Raw genomic sequence first — 15,230 nt, forward strand, 5'->3', positions numbered from 1 at the left:
GCTGTTTATTGGATATGATTTTCCCTCACATTATATTACTGATATGAAAAGTGATTTATCTCTGCTTAGGTATGCACCGAAAAAAATTTGCTTTTAACAGTCATCCTTTTCTGTTTGAAGTTCCTCTACCTTGTAAAATTGTTTTTAGCCATAAAATGTTTTATATATAATCGTATGGATGACCTTATGGGATTATCCATCACATCTGTGCATAAACAACACTTTAATGTTCGAACTGCTGAAAATGGAGTGGATTTTTGCTACTTAACATACATTGGTGTTTAATTTCTTAAAATGTGGGTCAGGGCGCTTCCAAAGAGTCACAAATTAAACCCAAAGTGTGATTAGTGTGAGAGAACAGCTCAAAGTTAATTGTAAGCCAAGTTTGTATTGATTTTTTTGACTGTTACCAGGTCAAACTTTAGTGATAGGTATGCCAAGAATTAGTCTCTGCCCTGATTGTTAACTGGATGGTTCAGAGTTTTAGTGGGGTTATATGGGAAACTTATTAAAACTCAGGTCATGTCGAGTTTCAAGGTTATACAGTTAAACATTTGGTGCCTAAGGGGAGGGCTGTCTGATGATAAGGTGAAGCAGTGAAAGTCAAAATATAGTGTACTCTTGAACTGATATTGATTTCTTCTGGCAGCCCTGTTTTAAGAAGCTAAAGTATGTTTTGCTCCAACCCCAGTCCACAGGGGTGCATAGCTTAACTTCTATGTCTATACTCCTGCTGACTCTCCAAATAGGTAATTACAATCTAATGAAGGAAACTTCAACTATGTCTTCGAGGGGATTTATTCTTTTGCAGCTAGAAAGCATAAGCACATAGGCAGATGTTTAAAAGACAATGAAATACATGGATACACCAACAGGACACCAAGGGTATGTAAAACATTGTTAAACCCATCATTTACCAGAAATGAACTAGAAAAGAGGCATTTCAAGCAACCACTGGTATTTGATGATTATTCAAATAGTCTCATCCCCACTGTGAGCACATGCAGACATAAGGGCAAAGAGACCCCTGACCATGAATAGTGGCTGTAGATACACTAGTTACATGCAGAAATCTTTGATGGCTGCAGAAGTCTCTGCAATTTTCCCCAGTTCTGAATCTCCCAGCTCCACACCTGCTTTTTTTCTGTTGTTAATTAATGGTGGTTAGGAAACAGCTTTCAGATGTGCTACAGCCACTGTCTGGCAGTTACACAACTAGGCACTGGAAAAAAACTTTGAATAGATATACTTTTAGAATGAGATAATAGTCACATGAACTATTCAGGGTTTTTATTTATTTAACAGATATTAGAATATTGGAGAATCATGACTCATCTCTATTGAAAAATTCAAAATCTACTGGGTCATCATCAGAATTTAATAATTGTTTTGACTTCTGCTAAACTTATTTTCTTTTGAGAAATTAACTCATCAGTGACAAGAATCTCAAACAATCCCTCGTCAAAAAATCAGGACTGTCCCTTTAAATTTGAAAAAAGTATATGATGATGATGCAACTGTTAGAACATATGAAAATGCATTTGTTTTGGAGTTATCTTTGTTTGTATGGATATCAACCCTGGTTCCCTCTCATACATCCAATTATACTGCATTTCCTCCTCCAGGCTTCTTAATCACCTCTCTCTCACACTCTCCTAAAAATACATTTTCACAACTTATTTCCTCATTCTTTCATTTCCCTACCTGCATGCATTCTTGAATACACTGTATATATGAGTGTGCTTCTTTGTGTTTTAGAAACAGTCCAACTATAGCAGGAGAACTTGAACCAACCCCTCTGTGTCTTAGTATAAGCTCAGAGTTTTTTTAGGGATCTTCTCGTCCACATTCCCTCTGCGGTGTGCTCTGTACTGATAAGGACAATTGTGCTGCCTTGTCTCTGCTAATGTGGAGAAAACCCACCTTAAAATCCTCAGTCTACTTTCCACACCAGACCGCTTGCAGACACACAGACACCATAATTCTCTAGATGGACATTATCTCAGCTTAAATAATTTGTTCCCTGTCTAATACCTTCAGAGTCTTACAGAAGGGATTTTTTTGCACATGCAGGAATATTTTTCACTCTTCAAATGAGGGTGTTTTTTTTAAATGTGTATGTGCCTGGGTGCCTGTTTCTGTTTTAAGCCTATAAGTCTGCTTCCCGTTAGGCAGAATTACAAAACTGACAAGCTAGACCTCAGTGTCCTCTATTCCACTTTCATCCTCTGTTTCCCTCTCTCCTCTTCCTGCCGCTCTCCACTTTAACATCCTGTCTCATTCGTTTATACTCAAGATGAGCATCAGATTGATGTGTTTGCATGTGTATCTGTGGATTTAATCGAGTGAATTCTCTAAAATATCTGGTGGGAATTAAGTGTGATAAACTGTGACAGCCGCGCAGCTTTAATCAGCATATCTCATGTAATATTTAGAGGGCATGGGAGGGGGTGGTACTGAGGCTAAGGAAGTAGGCTTGTTTTGCAAGTTTGAGCTTTTTTTATTTAAATGTTGGGTATTTGCAACTTTAAAGTAGCCTTACTACAGAGAAACATGTGCAGGAATATTTCAGCAACATGTCAGTGTTTGATGAAGTACGAAGAAGCTTATTTAAAAGAACATTTGTCATGGTACTTGAACAAGTAATATATAAAGAGAGATTTGGTTTTGTGTGTTTTTGAAGGATATGTCTCACTTACCCCCACCCCCTCTCTCCCTCTCTCCCAGAATCATGTGAATCCAGCTGTGGATTTCACTCAGATCCCTCCAGGCATGCTGGCTCTGGATAACATGTTGTATTTTGCCAGGCACCACCAGGACGCCTACATCAGGGTGAGGATGCACACACACCTACATGGAGACACACCAGTGCACACAGAAATGCACACTGCTTGCTGATTTTTACAGGGTTATTCTTCTCATGGTCACGTTCTCTTCCTACTTACAGTATCAAATATTATTTCTTGCAGCTCATTTAGTTATTTGTAGTTTCTTGCTCTACCCAAAATGTTCTTTCTCTTACAACCTTTCGGGAATTTTCTCCCCAGAGAAATTGCAAAATTCAATTCCTTTTGGTGTCAGTCCCTGAGCAGCGGTGTCATAAGCCTTTTCATCACTGTAGTAACTGTGCTTTATAGAATGATGTTTAGCAGGTTCAGTGGTCAATGGGTTTGAGTTTCTTCTCCCTAATTCAATGAATGGCAGTTATCCAGCACTCTTTTATTATTACAATTAGTGTTTTTGTCATGACCAAACTTATGCAGCATTTCAATCATTTCACTCAAAAATATACCATATTTTCACCAGTGTATCTGACATACTGTTAATATGTATCGCTCTTAGTTTCTGGTCTTAAAGTGTGAAAAGAGATGTCTTATTGGTGAAAACTCAGTCCTTATCAGTCAAACAGAGGGGAATTAGAAAACACAGCCTCCAATTTCCCAAATTAAACTGTCAGCAGTTGAAATGATTGGAACCTTGATGGCCTCATTTATGGCGCACTTCCTCCATCCACATAATTAGAGTGACTTTTTTTCTGTCTAGATTTTATTTAGGTTTTTTGGCCTCTGAGCAGAAAGTTTAGAGGTTCAGGTGAGGTCAAATTATCACTAATAGTCTCCCCTTTGATGGATGTGTTTATGGTGAAATGAAATTCACTTTGAGTAGCCATCATGGCAAATATATTTTATGTTTACCCACAACTACAGTGCATTTGGAGACTGTATACCTCTTCTAAGGTCTCAACAATATTGTTTTTAAAGCCCTTACCTCATTGATCAAAGCATTGCTGTCTTTGGCACTCCTGTAGAAAACATCTTGTAGCAGCCAGCAATGCATGTCACAATCACCTGGTGACATTAATGGGATGAAAAAAAGCACAATGCAATTTTACATAAATACTCAACACAAAGAGGCTTTAATCTGCATCTTCATTCAGACCTATAATCTTTATAATCACCTAAATTGCAAGAATATTGAGGCTTTATATAGGAGTGGCCGGAAATGTGGGGAGCAGAGAGAGTGTGGGATGACATGCAGCAAGGGATCGTGACCAGGAGTCAAGTTAGTGACCCCTTCGGCAAGGACTATACTGTAGATGCAGTATATGGGTTCTTCACTGGACGTACTGGTGCCTTTATAAGAATGTGTTGACCTGAATGTACAAGTCAAGAGATCTTAAGGTCCTCACGTTTGTTGTCTGTGCTTCTAGATCGTCCTGGAGAACAGCAGTCGAGAAGACAAGCACGAGTGTCCATTCGGCCGCAGCAGCATCGAGCTAACCAAGATGCTCTGTGAGATTATGAAAGTGGGCGAGCTTCGTAAGTCTGGACAAACACATCTTCATCACTATTTTTATCTGCACCAAGATAAATAAACACAAACTTATTAAGACGAATACACACGTTCACTTCGTGTTCAGATGAAAGCAGCCATTATGCTCAGTAATTGTGCTGTCAGGAGTTCATTATTTAGTTTAGTGATGCACCTCACCCCCATCGAGCTCCTTTCAGCCTAATACCCTGCCTCTGGGAGGTAACAGTGTGCACAGAAAGAGATGCTGTGCCTGTGTCCACTCTAAATTGACGTGCCCTTTTCATTTGTCTGTACTTGTTTTAATGGGCGAGTTGGTCTCAGCCCCGCTTCAGACTGACCCCTGCTGCTCCCTGTAGGGAGGGAGGCTACGTTCTTAGCTCAGTTTCAAACTGATGTGCCCTTTTCCTCTGCTCACGGCTTCTTTTTCATGGAGGATTCGAACCTTGCTGCTCTGCAGGGTTTCTTACTCTATTGGAAAAATACTTTCTTCCATAAAACAAAAGTGTCTGCCCTTGAAAATGCAGATACATTTCATCCTAACTCTATCATCCGTCCTTAACATTGCTGATAAAAGAAATAGGCTAGGTTTCAGTCCAAGATAAGAAGGTGAAGTAATACTTTTCTTTAGTTTTCTAAGCATAATGCAATATTCCTGTCCTTTTTTAATATGCTCTTATCTATGTTAGACTCTGCTCTCATGCAAAGTTTCCCCACCTTTCTCCCAGTCCAATTCTAAACACACAGTGGACAAAGGCAATGCAGATATCATATTCTAAGAGTAGCAATGTTGTCTGCAAGGTTAACAATGCAAAAACAAATGTAGTTACCAGACAGGCATTCTTACACAGGAAAGTACCTTAAGACTGAGTTTTTGGTCATTTAACTGTTAGATTCTTTCTCATTTAATCCATGTGTTTTTGTGCATCAACTTTTGCCTGTGATATTCTTCCTCAATGTGCCCATGTTTTTCTCCAAGTGCCTCATTCGTTTTTATCCAAATGTGCTCTGCTGCACATGCCCTTTTGATCTCCTCCTGTGGCAGACTGAAATCGCTTCCCTTTTAGTCTCTCTTAGAAATACCACTTCAACAACATTCTCTTCAAAATGCAGATTAAGCAAACAGACTCCAAAAATAGAGAAGCAGTTATATCTCTGAGGGTTTTCTAAACATGAAGTTATGGGCTTATGCAGTAGAGCTAAATCCCCAGAATGAATGCAGAGCATCGTCATTGTGAAAAGACTTTGTTCTGGAGAATGGTGCTTATTCAAATAAATGGGGATGAGGCAGTTGGAGAATTCTCACACAACTTGCTCAAAAGAAACCAAATATGCAATCAGAGTTTTGACAAATTCTGCCCATCTTTTTTCCCCATTTTCCATAATAAATAGCTTTTTTGATTTATATTTTTTAAAGATGAAGGATGTGATATATAACAATGCTAAAATGTATCTGCCAGACTGAATCCTTTAGCTGCATCCTCACAGTGACCTTGACTCAGAGCTCTGAGCCGCTTTATTCCCAGCAGCTGAATTTTGTCCTCTTTACAGAGGCTGTTAGTCCAGCAGACTGAACCCGCATTTAATATTTATGATGCTGTGAACAGAATGTATGTGTGTTTATATATGTGTGTGTGAGAGAGAGATGAGGATTGGATAGGAATTTAAAAAGGTGAATCTATAATCAACATTATAAATAACTTATTTGTATGAGATGCTGTCTTCTGCCATAATAACAATACATACACCTGGTTGAAGTATATCAGGATTCACGTATATAAAGTAGGTCGTCTCCAGTTAAAATTAAACGCAAAGGCAATAAAATGAAACAAATCCCCTGCAGGAAATCTCAAGGGACAGGAGAGGAACGACAACATTCTGATATATTTATATTCACTGCGTCCCAAATCATGATGTCCTCATCTGTCTTTGTCACAATTCCAGTAAATATTTGTACAGAATCGCACACTGCAGAGCTTCATGTGTGTCTTAAGGGAGGAACCAGTGTGTCTAAGAGTTGTCATAAGCAACTCTGTATACATAGCTAAGTGCATTTTCATCCACACCCCATTAGCCCATGTCAATTAACACACACTAATGAATGTATGAGGGGGATGGATGTAACATGGGCCAGACAGGTGTCGTAAGAGCTTTGTGAGTAATGAGCGGTTATTAGAGAACCTATGTAAGTGTGTGTGTGTGTATGTGTGTAATGTAGGGGAATGAAGATGCATTTTCCCCAGAGGAGAGCAGGAAGAGAAATGAGTCTCAGCTCTGCACCGACTGTAATCATTGTGCTGACCTTTCAGCAGGGAAGCAATGAAATACCTGGCACAAATGAGGATATTGGAGGGTGTGTCTGTGTCTGAAAGGTTTTATCAGTTTTGATAGCGTGGTATTTGAGTCAGAATAAGTTTATAGACTGTGATGAATTATTTCACCAATAACTCAAAGTCTTACACTGATATCTCAAGCTGCTTTTCCCCTCCCCCATCTATGTATAAAGAACCCTGGTTTTCTTTTCAGAGTGATTAGGGGTCAATCCAATGGGTGTTGAATCCAGGATGAAATATGTCAATATAGCTTGACGTCCACAGTGGATGAAACCCACTTACTCTGATCACTTCTGGTACACATATTTAATGTGACTACATTAACAGTACTGCTTTGGTTCAAGCTTGGATCAGCTTTGCCTCTTAGATGACACAACACTTGACAGAAGGACAGTATGTTCAGATAAATGTAACTCATCCATCATTAATGTCAGTTTTTACATCTAAGTTTTTTTTCCCTTAAGTTTGAATATCTACATTTAACATTCTTGTTTGATTAATTGCTATGAAATAAGTGACAGACCTTTATGTCTCCCTCAGCATGTATAAACCAGTTCAAAATCTGAATTCCTTCTTTATTTTATGACAAAACAACCCATTATTAAAGCTCCTGTAAGCAGTTCTCTGCTGGTAATAAGACAAACTGAAGTAAATTCTAATACCTTTTAATGATCTACTAAAGTAAACAAGACCATCAACATAAAAATCGTTGTGTCTATAAAGATACTTTTGAATGCCTGAAAAAGCTGCCATAGGGTAGGTGTCAGACCCTTTTAGTTGCATTTTCCCCAGCAAAGTGAGTTTTACATTTGACTGTTAAAAAGCCTTAAGCCTTTAAAAGACAAAATCAGTAAAGAGACGGGCACCAGTTTGGCTCAGCAGTTAAGCCGGCTTTAGGTACAGAGGCTATAGTCCTCCAAGCCAGAAGCTGGAAGCCAGAAGCCAGAAGTTGTCAGCCTACGTTAATTTCCACTCTGCAGTTCTTTCTACAATACAATTTAGCAGATGCTTTTGTCCAAAGTGACGTACAACACAAGCAAGAAATTAGACTGGAGGGAAAAACCTTAGTAAGTGCGACAAAGTGCTTCAAGCTGATTGGCCACAGGTTCTGCCATATCGTGTCAGAAGAAGTGCCAGGTTTTTGGGGTTTATTTTTTTTAAAAGATAATACAGCCACAGCTAATCACAAACAAATAATTCGTTCAACATTCAACAGCATTCAATATTCAGTGCTAAATATTCAATAAGAGCTGGGTTTTAGACCTTCTGATTCATTCTACCCCTGAGGAAAAATGTTGCAGGTGGTACCCCGCTCTCTCTTCCCAGTTTATAGGAGTCACTCTCCAGAGCTTAAAATAATCATCCGCTGTACATTATGTTAAGTGCTAATTATCAAATGTGAAAGGCTAAGAGACAACATTATGATAACCATTTTACCAGTTGAATACAGCATCAGAGTATAAGCATGTTAGCATTTTCCTAAAGTGGGTGTAGCATTTAGCTCAAATCACTGCTTTGGCTAATATAAATGTGATCAGGTAAATACTGCGCAACACAAAGGTCTACATAACTAGTTGATGAATTTCCATTCCAAGACTTTCATGTACATTACCATTGTAAATATGTTTGTCTTTGTACCTGATATAGGTTAGCTTAAGTTAGCATTAGTAACTTACCCATCAGTGTTCATTGGCTGTATATGAAACAGACAATGTGCCTTCATCTCCCCCCATTGTGAGATATGAAGCCAAAATACCGCCTTGATGGGCACTGACATATTGCACTGCTGGAGCCAAGGCATGAGCATAAGCAATCTGGCTGGTCTCGGCGGGAATGACACACATTGAGCTAACTGATGAATTCCTGAAGCATTCCTCAGGTTAGTATAATCCACAGCAGAACATTTTCTTTTGTTGAGTTACTGTGGAAACCTACGGTTATGGAAATTTATATTACTCTTGTGTCAGCGTAAATCATGTTTTCTCTTGCTGTTCTTCTTCTACTTTGCTAATCTGGTAAAAAAAAAAAAGAAATGCTGCAGGATCAAACATTTGTCAAAAAAGTTGTCAGTCAAACTTTTTTTTAAAGCATATAACTAATTAAAAACTGAACTTCTCAGAAAAATGTATTCTTACAAGGATCAACATGATGAGAACTAACTATAATGACGGACAGCATGTTTAAGAAAAATATAATTCACATGTTTTAATTTCAAAGTTTAACCCTTGTTCCATCTGCTATAATGGAGGAGGCAGGCTTTAAGAGCTTTATTGCAGCTAGTCACCTCGGGGAGCTATAAAAGTTATGGTTTCCCCTGGGACAGCTGTTGTTTTGTCCACTAATTTATGTAGCTAGTCTGATATAAAATAATGTCATTAACAGTCTCTTGGTTTCTTCCATTAAAAATTTGTAGAACAGGACAATCTGGCTCTGTCATCCTTCATAGAGTGCCATAACCATCTGAGCCGTAGCTCCAGTATGGCTGCAGGAAAGACACATCACACAATCTGGTTGTGGTATCTATCTGTAATATCTTTACTGCCATACGAAGCCATTAGCATGGGGGTAGACTCTTTATCAATTTTAGCATTTTGTAACCTAACAGCTTTAAATCCTTAATTTTCTTGAATAAGCTAATTGCTGCAGGAAAAGCAAACTGTGCTAAAGCTAAGTTCTGTGGCTGCCAAGGTAGCTGTACCCTTTAAATGATTCACAATGCAGCACGAATACTGTGAAGGCAAGCAGCTCATGGACGCCAAGAGCTTCATTAAAGCAACAAGAACACATGCACTCTGCAGATCTTCATTAAAAAGTCATGGCTGTCTTTCTGAAAAGGTTTCTATAAAAGTAGTCTCAATCCCTGGTGCAGGAAAACAGTTCATTTGAGCTTTTTAAATTTTTTTCCCATTTTACTTCTCCCTACAAACCTTCATGGATGAAAGTAGAAGAAAGAGACAGTGGATTAATGGTGACGGCAGTGACATCTTAGTGGATCATTTGCTCTCCCCGTCTGTGTGAAATGCTGGTGTGGCTCTGACAGAGGCCAGGCACTCTATTCCATGTTTTCTCACGGGGATGAAACCCTGACGGATGCAGGATTTGCCGGTAGCTGTTGAAGTTGCTTTTTCTTCCCCTTCTTTGCTTCTTCAAGCTCTCTTTCTAGCTTAATTTTTCCTCTTTCTTTATTCCCTCTTCCAGGCTTTTATACCTCTCTCGGCAGGTCTAAAGAACATCTGTCTCTCTCAGACTTGTATTCCTTTCTAATGCTTTCATGCACTGATTTTTCTCTTTTTCTATCTCATGAACTTGACGAAAATGGCAACATTACACTAGCGAAAGCATCAAACCATTTTAGCTAAATGACAGAGGAACAGTATTGTGCTGTGACAGGTGTTTATGTGATCTTACAGGTTAACAGATTTTCTACCATTCTGCTTTTCCATGTTGTGTTTTCTTACTTTTGAAATGTTTTGGCATTTATTTCATGATTTTTGTCAAGTTATTTTATTTTACTGCAGATGTGATGTGGAGGAAAAGGGTTAAGGGAACTTGTTTGGCTGAATCACCTGCCAGTGCTGCTACATTTTACATAATTCATGACACTATCCAGGTGTCACTCTCTCTCTGAGTTTCCCCTCTCCATCACCTTCTTCCATTAATTCAGAACCTTTCTGTTTCTTGCATTTACCCTCGCCCTGCGTCAGATCCTAAAAGATTAATTGTGTCTCTATGTTTCTGCTGGAACACTGAGTTTAATGGCATCTGTTTCTGTGAGGCGACTTTCTTGTTTGAGCCGGCACATAGAATATTTATGAAGTTATTTAGAAAGGGCCCGGCGTGGTGAGTAATGGCCCTGCTTGGTGATTCACAGTGTGGCATCTCTAGCAGAGATGGAGGGCTTGGGTAGCAGGACATCGCAGGATCATGCATGGACACACACATGCAAGCAGACACACACATTAAACTGAAAAAAAAATAGATGTGTTCAGTACGCACACTCATACACACACGGACAGGTCTGAGCAGGCTTCAGACTGACAGTTGCATGATGTCTTCATATTTGTAGCTGTGTCTGGGAGCAATCAGTCAAGGTCAGCTCAGAGGTTCATGTTCAACACCACAGACAGCTCTGTTTTACGTCAGAGTGCACCAACACTCTACATTATATGCAATAACTGGATGGATTTTCTATTAAGCTATATTGATTTTTTTTAAGTAGTGTCTCTCCTCAAGGACAATATTAAGGCTTTTATCTTCATTTTTGGTTGCTCAGTTATGAGCCTCATAAAACGAAGTGAGCTGTTTACAGCGAAGAATGAAGCACCTTCAGTCTGCGACCCAAGAATGAAGCACTTTCAGTCCGTGACCCAGGCTACGACTGAGCTTAACGTACAGACTATGTATAATGCTTTTACCCAGATACATACAAACTGACGTTGTAGCATCACTTTTAAACCAATATGACTTAAAATGACGTCATTGATGAAATTATCCAATGTCAGTAGTGTCAATTAAAACTACATCAACTAAAGATTTTGGTTGTTTCAACCATCTTGTTGTTGCTTTTCTGTTTGTGTTTGTGACTTTTGACGAAGGCAAATACAACAAATATTTTTGATACCACTGTAGATGAAAACTAAATTTAATCCAGGAGGAAGGATAACAGCAGGAGAAAGAAATTTCCTAATTTTCAGCCATACATCTGTCAAATTTGAGGTGGGCATATTTGTCGATAAGACAGCTGTAAATGTTGGGAGTACAAAGTAGGGGTATAAAGTCTAGCCTAGACTATACCCTCTATAGGGGGAGCCCTTTAAACACTAGGCCAAACCACCACTGTATGTTTTCACCTGTAAATATGGGACATTTTCCTCTTTATCTCAAACCTCTCAACCTTCTTCTTTTAAATTGTGTGACTTATCTCTTGTAAATGTTTAGTTGTATCTCTTACTATTACCTGTGCATCTTTATGTCTCAGGTGTAAATGTCTGCGTGCTTTGGTAGCTCAAGGGTATGTGTATGCAGTGTGTCCAAACTAATCAGATATTTCAGAGTCATTCAAACTCATTAACTTGGCAGCATTCACAGAATTCCTAAATTGCTTATTGTGCTCTGAAAAAAAAAAAACAACGTACTCACCCATGCACACCACATCACACACACACGGACTGGCCCATGGTGCGTCTATGAGATGACCATTTCACACACACATACTGCACACTCTCACTGTCATTATCATAATGCTGTCATGTCTCAGCGTACAGTCAGGCATCGCAGTTGGACAGTAAACTGCAGCCAGGAAAGTTTTATTCAAGGCTCCAGGACTGTGGGCTGTGTTTACATGTGCTTGCGTTGTGCTTAAAAAAAAGTCTTTAAGACAGTTTAGAAACACTGCCGTAATCTTTTTTGTAATAGCCCAATTTGTGTCTTTTTAATGATGTGTAACATTATAATCTAGAAATCAACATTTCATTGCTTTGGTTAGTTGTTTATCTGAGGTGCTCTAATACTGTAGCTTGTTTCCAGCAAAGATAGTCTTCATGGAATATGTAGTTAAAAAATGAATGACTTAATCTGAGGGTTAACAAGTCTGTGAATGAAAACCCAAATTTGAAAGCAGTAAATTCAGACAGATTCAATTCAGCCAAATACTGACATTTTCAGACATTTGAAAACCTTTAAACAAATCATAATTCAGAGACATGCAGCTGTAGTCCTGCACAACACCTCTAAATCTAAATGCATCCACCTTTCAAGCCTGTGGAGGGTCAGTGTCTCAAACTGAATGTACTTTGATGATCACTTCAATTGGATTAATTATATTTCTCACCCACTAGGAGCTACTTCTTTCTCACATGCTGACAAGTGGTTACGCTATCCAGTAATTAATATGATGCTTCAGCTGTGGCTCAGGGTGTAATAAGGACCAAATTATGGATCTCAAGAGCTTCCTTAATAAATCTTTGTGTTATATTTATATTTGTGTTTGTTTTTTAAATCTCTTTTCTGTGAGCTTCTCTTTGATCATTTTCAGATGGTTCCTCTCAAACAGCTGCTTTCTTTTAATGAAGTATCAGTGGAATAAGAATTTCTTATATTCCAGACTAAACATTAGTATGCTAACATTAGTGTTGGCTGAACATTAGCTTAGAAAGTGGTCCCATTAGAAATAGCTTGTTAAGTCTGAAGGTTTTAGCCGCTAATCCCCCCCCACAGGTCTCTCTCTCAATGAATCATGAACGAAGTGGAGGATGGTGAGAGGAGAAAAGGCCACACATAGAATCCCAAGTATCCCTCAGGTCCTGACACAAGGATCTTATTGGGCAGTCAGCAACCACTTCACACACTTGTCACTTGCAGTCTTGAGTTAAAGGGGAAACGTTCTTCAGGACTTTCCACCTCGTAGCCTCAGGCAGATGCTGGCAGAGGGTTTTTAAATTAGTGTCAACAAATAACAACAAGCTTGACAGATTGGTACTTGAGAATCTGGAGTTTTAAGCAACTCTGGAGTTTGTAAGACATTTTCCTTTCGCTTGTCAGCTCTCATTAGACCTTTTGGGCTCAAGTGGTGCGGTGCATGAAATGCAACCCTGCCTGTGACAGTGCTGCCATGGTAATTTAACTTGTGTGCTTTCTCAGAGAAGATATTTGGGTGTAATCTGTCATCAAAATCTCAAAAACATCTACCCCCTTGCTTGGAGCAGAACATATCCAGTGTGCTCTGAAAAAAATGAAGCAGTTTTCCAAAAAAAGGCCCCAACCTGCAGACTTTTTCAAAGCTAAACTCGGATGAAGACGTGAAAAACAAACCTTCCATCAGATGTTTGCACACACTTGCAGTGTAGATACATCCCATGTAGATGATTAAGGTCCTTGCTAAAGCTGGTTAGAAAAAAAGCTGGAATCTAGGAATAAGGAAAATAGTTATTTTTCTATGTTTTTTGGAACTATTTGATGTAAATCAAGTTTTTGGTCAACATTTCTAATGTATAAAAACATATACAAAGAGCATCTTGCAACATAAGATGACAACTTACTTGGAAGAAAGGATTCTGAAGAAAAATATGGATACAGTTAGAAGCTAATAAAATTGAAATGAGGAACCCAAGAGAAACATGATATCAGAATGCAAATGCACAATGAGTCCAACTTTCACTTTTGTCTATGGTTGAATTTCAACGGTTTCATAAAATTTGTATGGCCATTTGCACTTTTGGCTAAACAACCTTTGAAGCTAATTCTTTTGGATTGAAGCAGACAGAAGCAGAGACCAGACCCTCAATATTTTATACAACCTCTCACATTTCATCAATCTTTTCCAAAGAGGAGAGACACTTTTATACCTCCTACTGTTACACTATTATCATCTCAGTGTTTAAATCAATCATGAAGCCTTATTTAATTTAAGCATATCACAAATGTAGATGTGTATTTATCTATTCTCTATATCACACACACTGACTGGGGTACTATTATCCCCTTTTGCATCCATGGGCTGTTAATGTACTTTCATGTGTTGGTAAGTGTTCATGCATGTTAGCGGGAAAAGCTGTGTTGTTTTTCTCTGTGTCTGAATTTGTTGAAAGCCAGACAGTGTATGTATTTGTGTGTGTGCGTGTGCGTGTGCGTGTGCGTGTGCGTGTGCGTGTGTGTGTGAGAGAGAGAGCATGACTCACCCGTCTGATTTAAGATTTTCCTTCAGGAGAATCTGGCATGAGGTGCGTCTTAATCTGTACTGTCGGCCTCATATCTGATGTAGTGAGATGTGAAATATGAGTTGTGTTTTTTCATATTAAGTAAATACAACCCGGGCAGCTCTGTCTTGATGGAAAAACACAGCTCTGTGCTTGGTGCTGTTCTGGGGTCTTATTGTATTAGAGAAATTGTGAGTGTGTGTGGAAGCAGATGTGCTGCTGCATCTGTCAGGTATGTTTGTCAGTCCACAGCGCTTTATGACTCCCCCGGTTTCATTTTCTCCTCTCTCCACCTGCTGTTCTGCTCTACCTCGCTTTCTCTCTGTCCTCTAATGCATCTTGACCATTGTTGGGGACAGGGCACTGAAGTGGCTTTGTTACATAATGAGAAACCACAGAGAAGAAAGAGGCTTTGACTTTTCCCTGTTTTCATCCACAAGATAAAGATTCTTTATACGCCTCACTTCCTCACTGGTATTAAGTGCCGTGGGACACTAAAATTGAATGAAAACAAACTCAACACTGGGACTGAGTACTATGTTATTTTTAACATTTTAACTTGAATCAGTGACCTCATTTTGTAGTCTTTTTCATAAAATGATCATCACTCTCAGGGTTGTGAGCTAATTAGCTGACACATACAGATAGGTTGCAGAAAGGTCAGACATCATGCCCGAGCTCTGCCCTCCCTGTCCTCTCCCTAACACCTCTTTGAACACCTCTCTCTCTCTCTCTCTCTCTCTCTCTCTCTCTCTCTCTCTCTCTCTCTCTCTCTCTCTCTCTCTCTCTCTCTCTCTCTCTCTCTCTCTCTCTCTCTCTCTCTTTTCTCTCACCTCTCATGTGGGTATGATGGTATGATGGGTGGTGAGAGCTCTTAGGGAGGGTGGTGGTT

The 15,230-nt window shown here is 39.1% G+C and overlaps 1 protein-coding gene across 2 annotated transcripts in view; it reads left to right on the plus strand.

Annotated features, from left to right (window-relative positions):
* The window catches only part of elmo1 (engulfment and cell motility 1 (ced-12 homolog, C. elegans)), a 117,199-nt gene that overhangs the window by 60,886 nt on the left and 41,083 nt on the right, over window positions 1–15,230 (plus strand). For both annotated transcript variants that reach the window (XM_034705015.1, XM_034705016.1), the window contains exons 14-15: window positions 2,728–2,832; window positions 4,211–4,319. In XM_034705015.1, the coding sequence (XP_034560906.1) occupies window positions 2,728–2,832; window positions 4,211–4,319 (214 nt within the window). The remainder of the gene's footprint in view (window positions 1–2,727; window positions 2,833–4,210; window positions 4,320–15,230) is intronic.

The sequence above is a fragment of the Notolabrus celidotus genome, chromosome 16 (assembly GCF_009762535.1).
Source record: "Notolabrus celidotus isolate fNotCel1 chromosome 16, fNotCel1.pri, whole genome shotgun sequence".
In the NCBI taxonomy this organism is placed as follows: domain Eukaryota; kingdom Metazoa; phylum Chordata; class Actinopteri; order Labriformes; family Labridae; genus Notolabrus; species Notolabrus celidotus.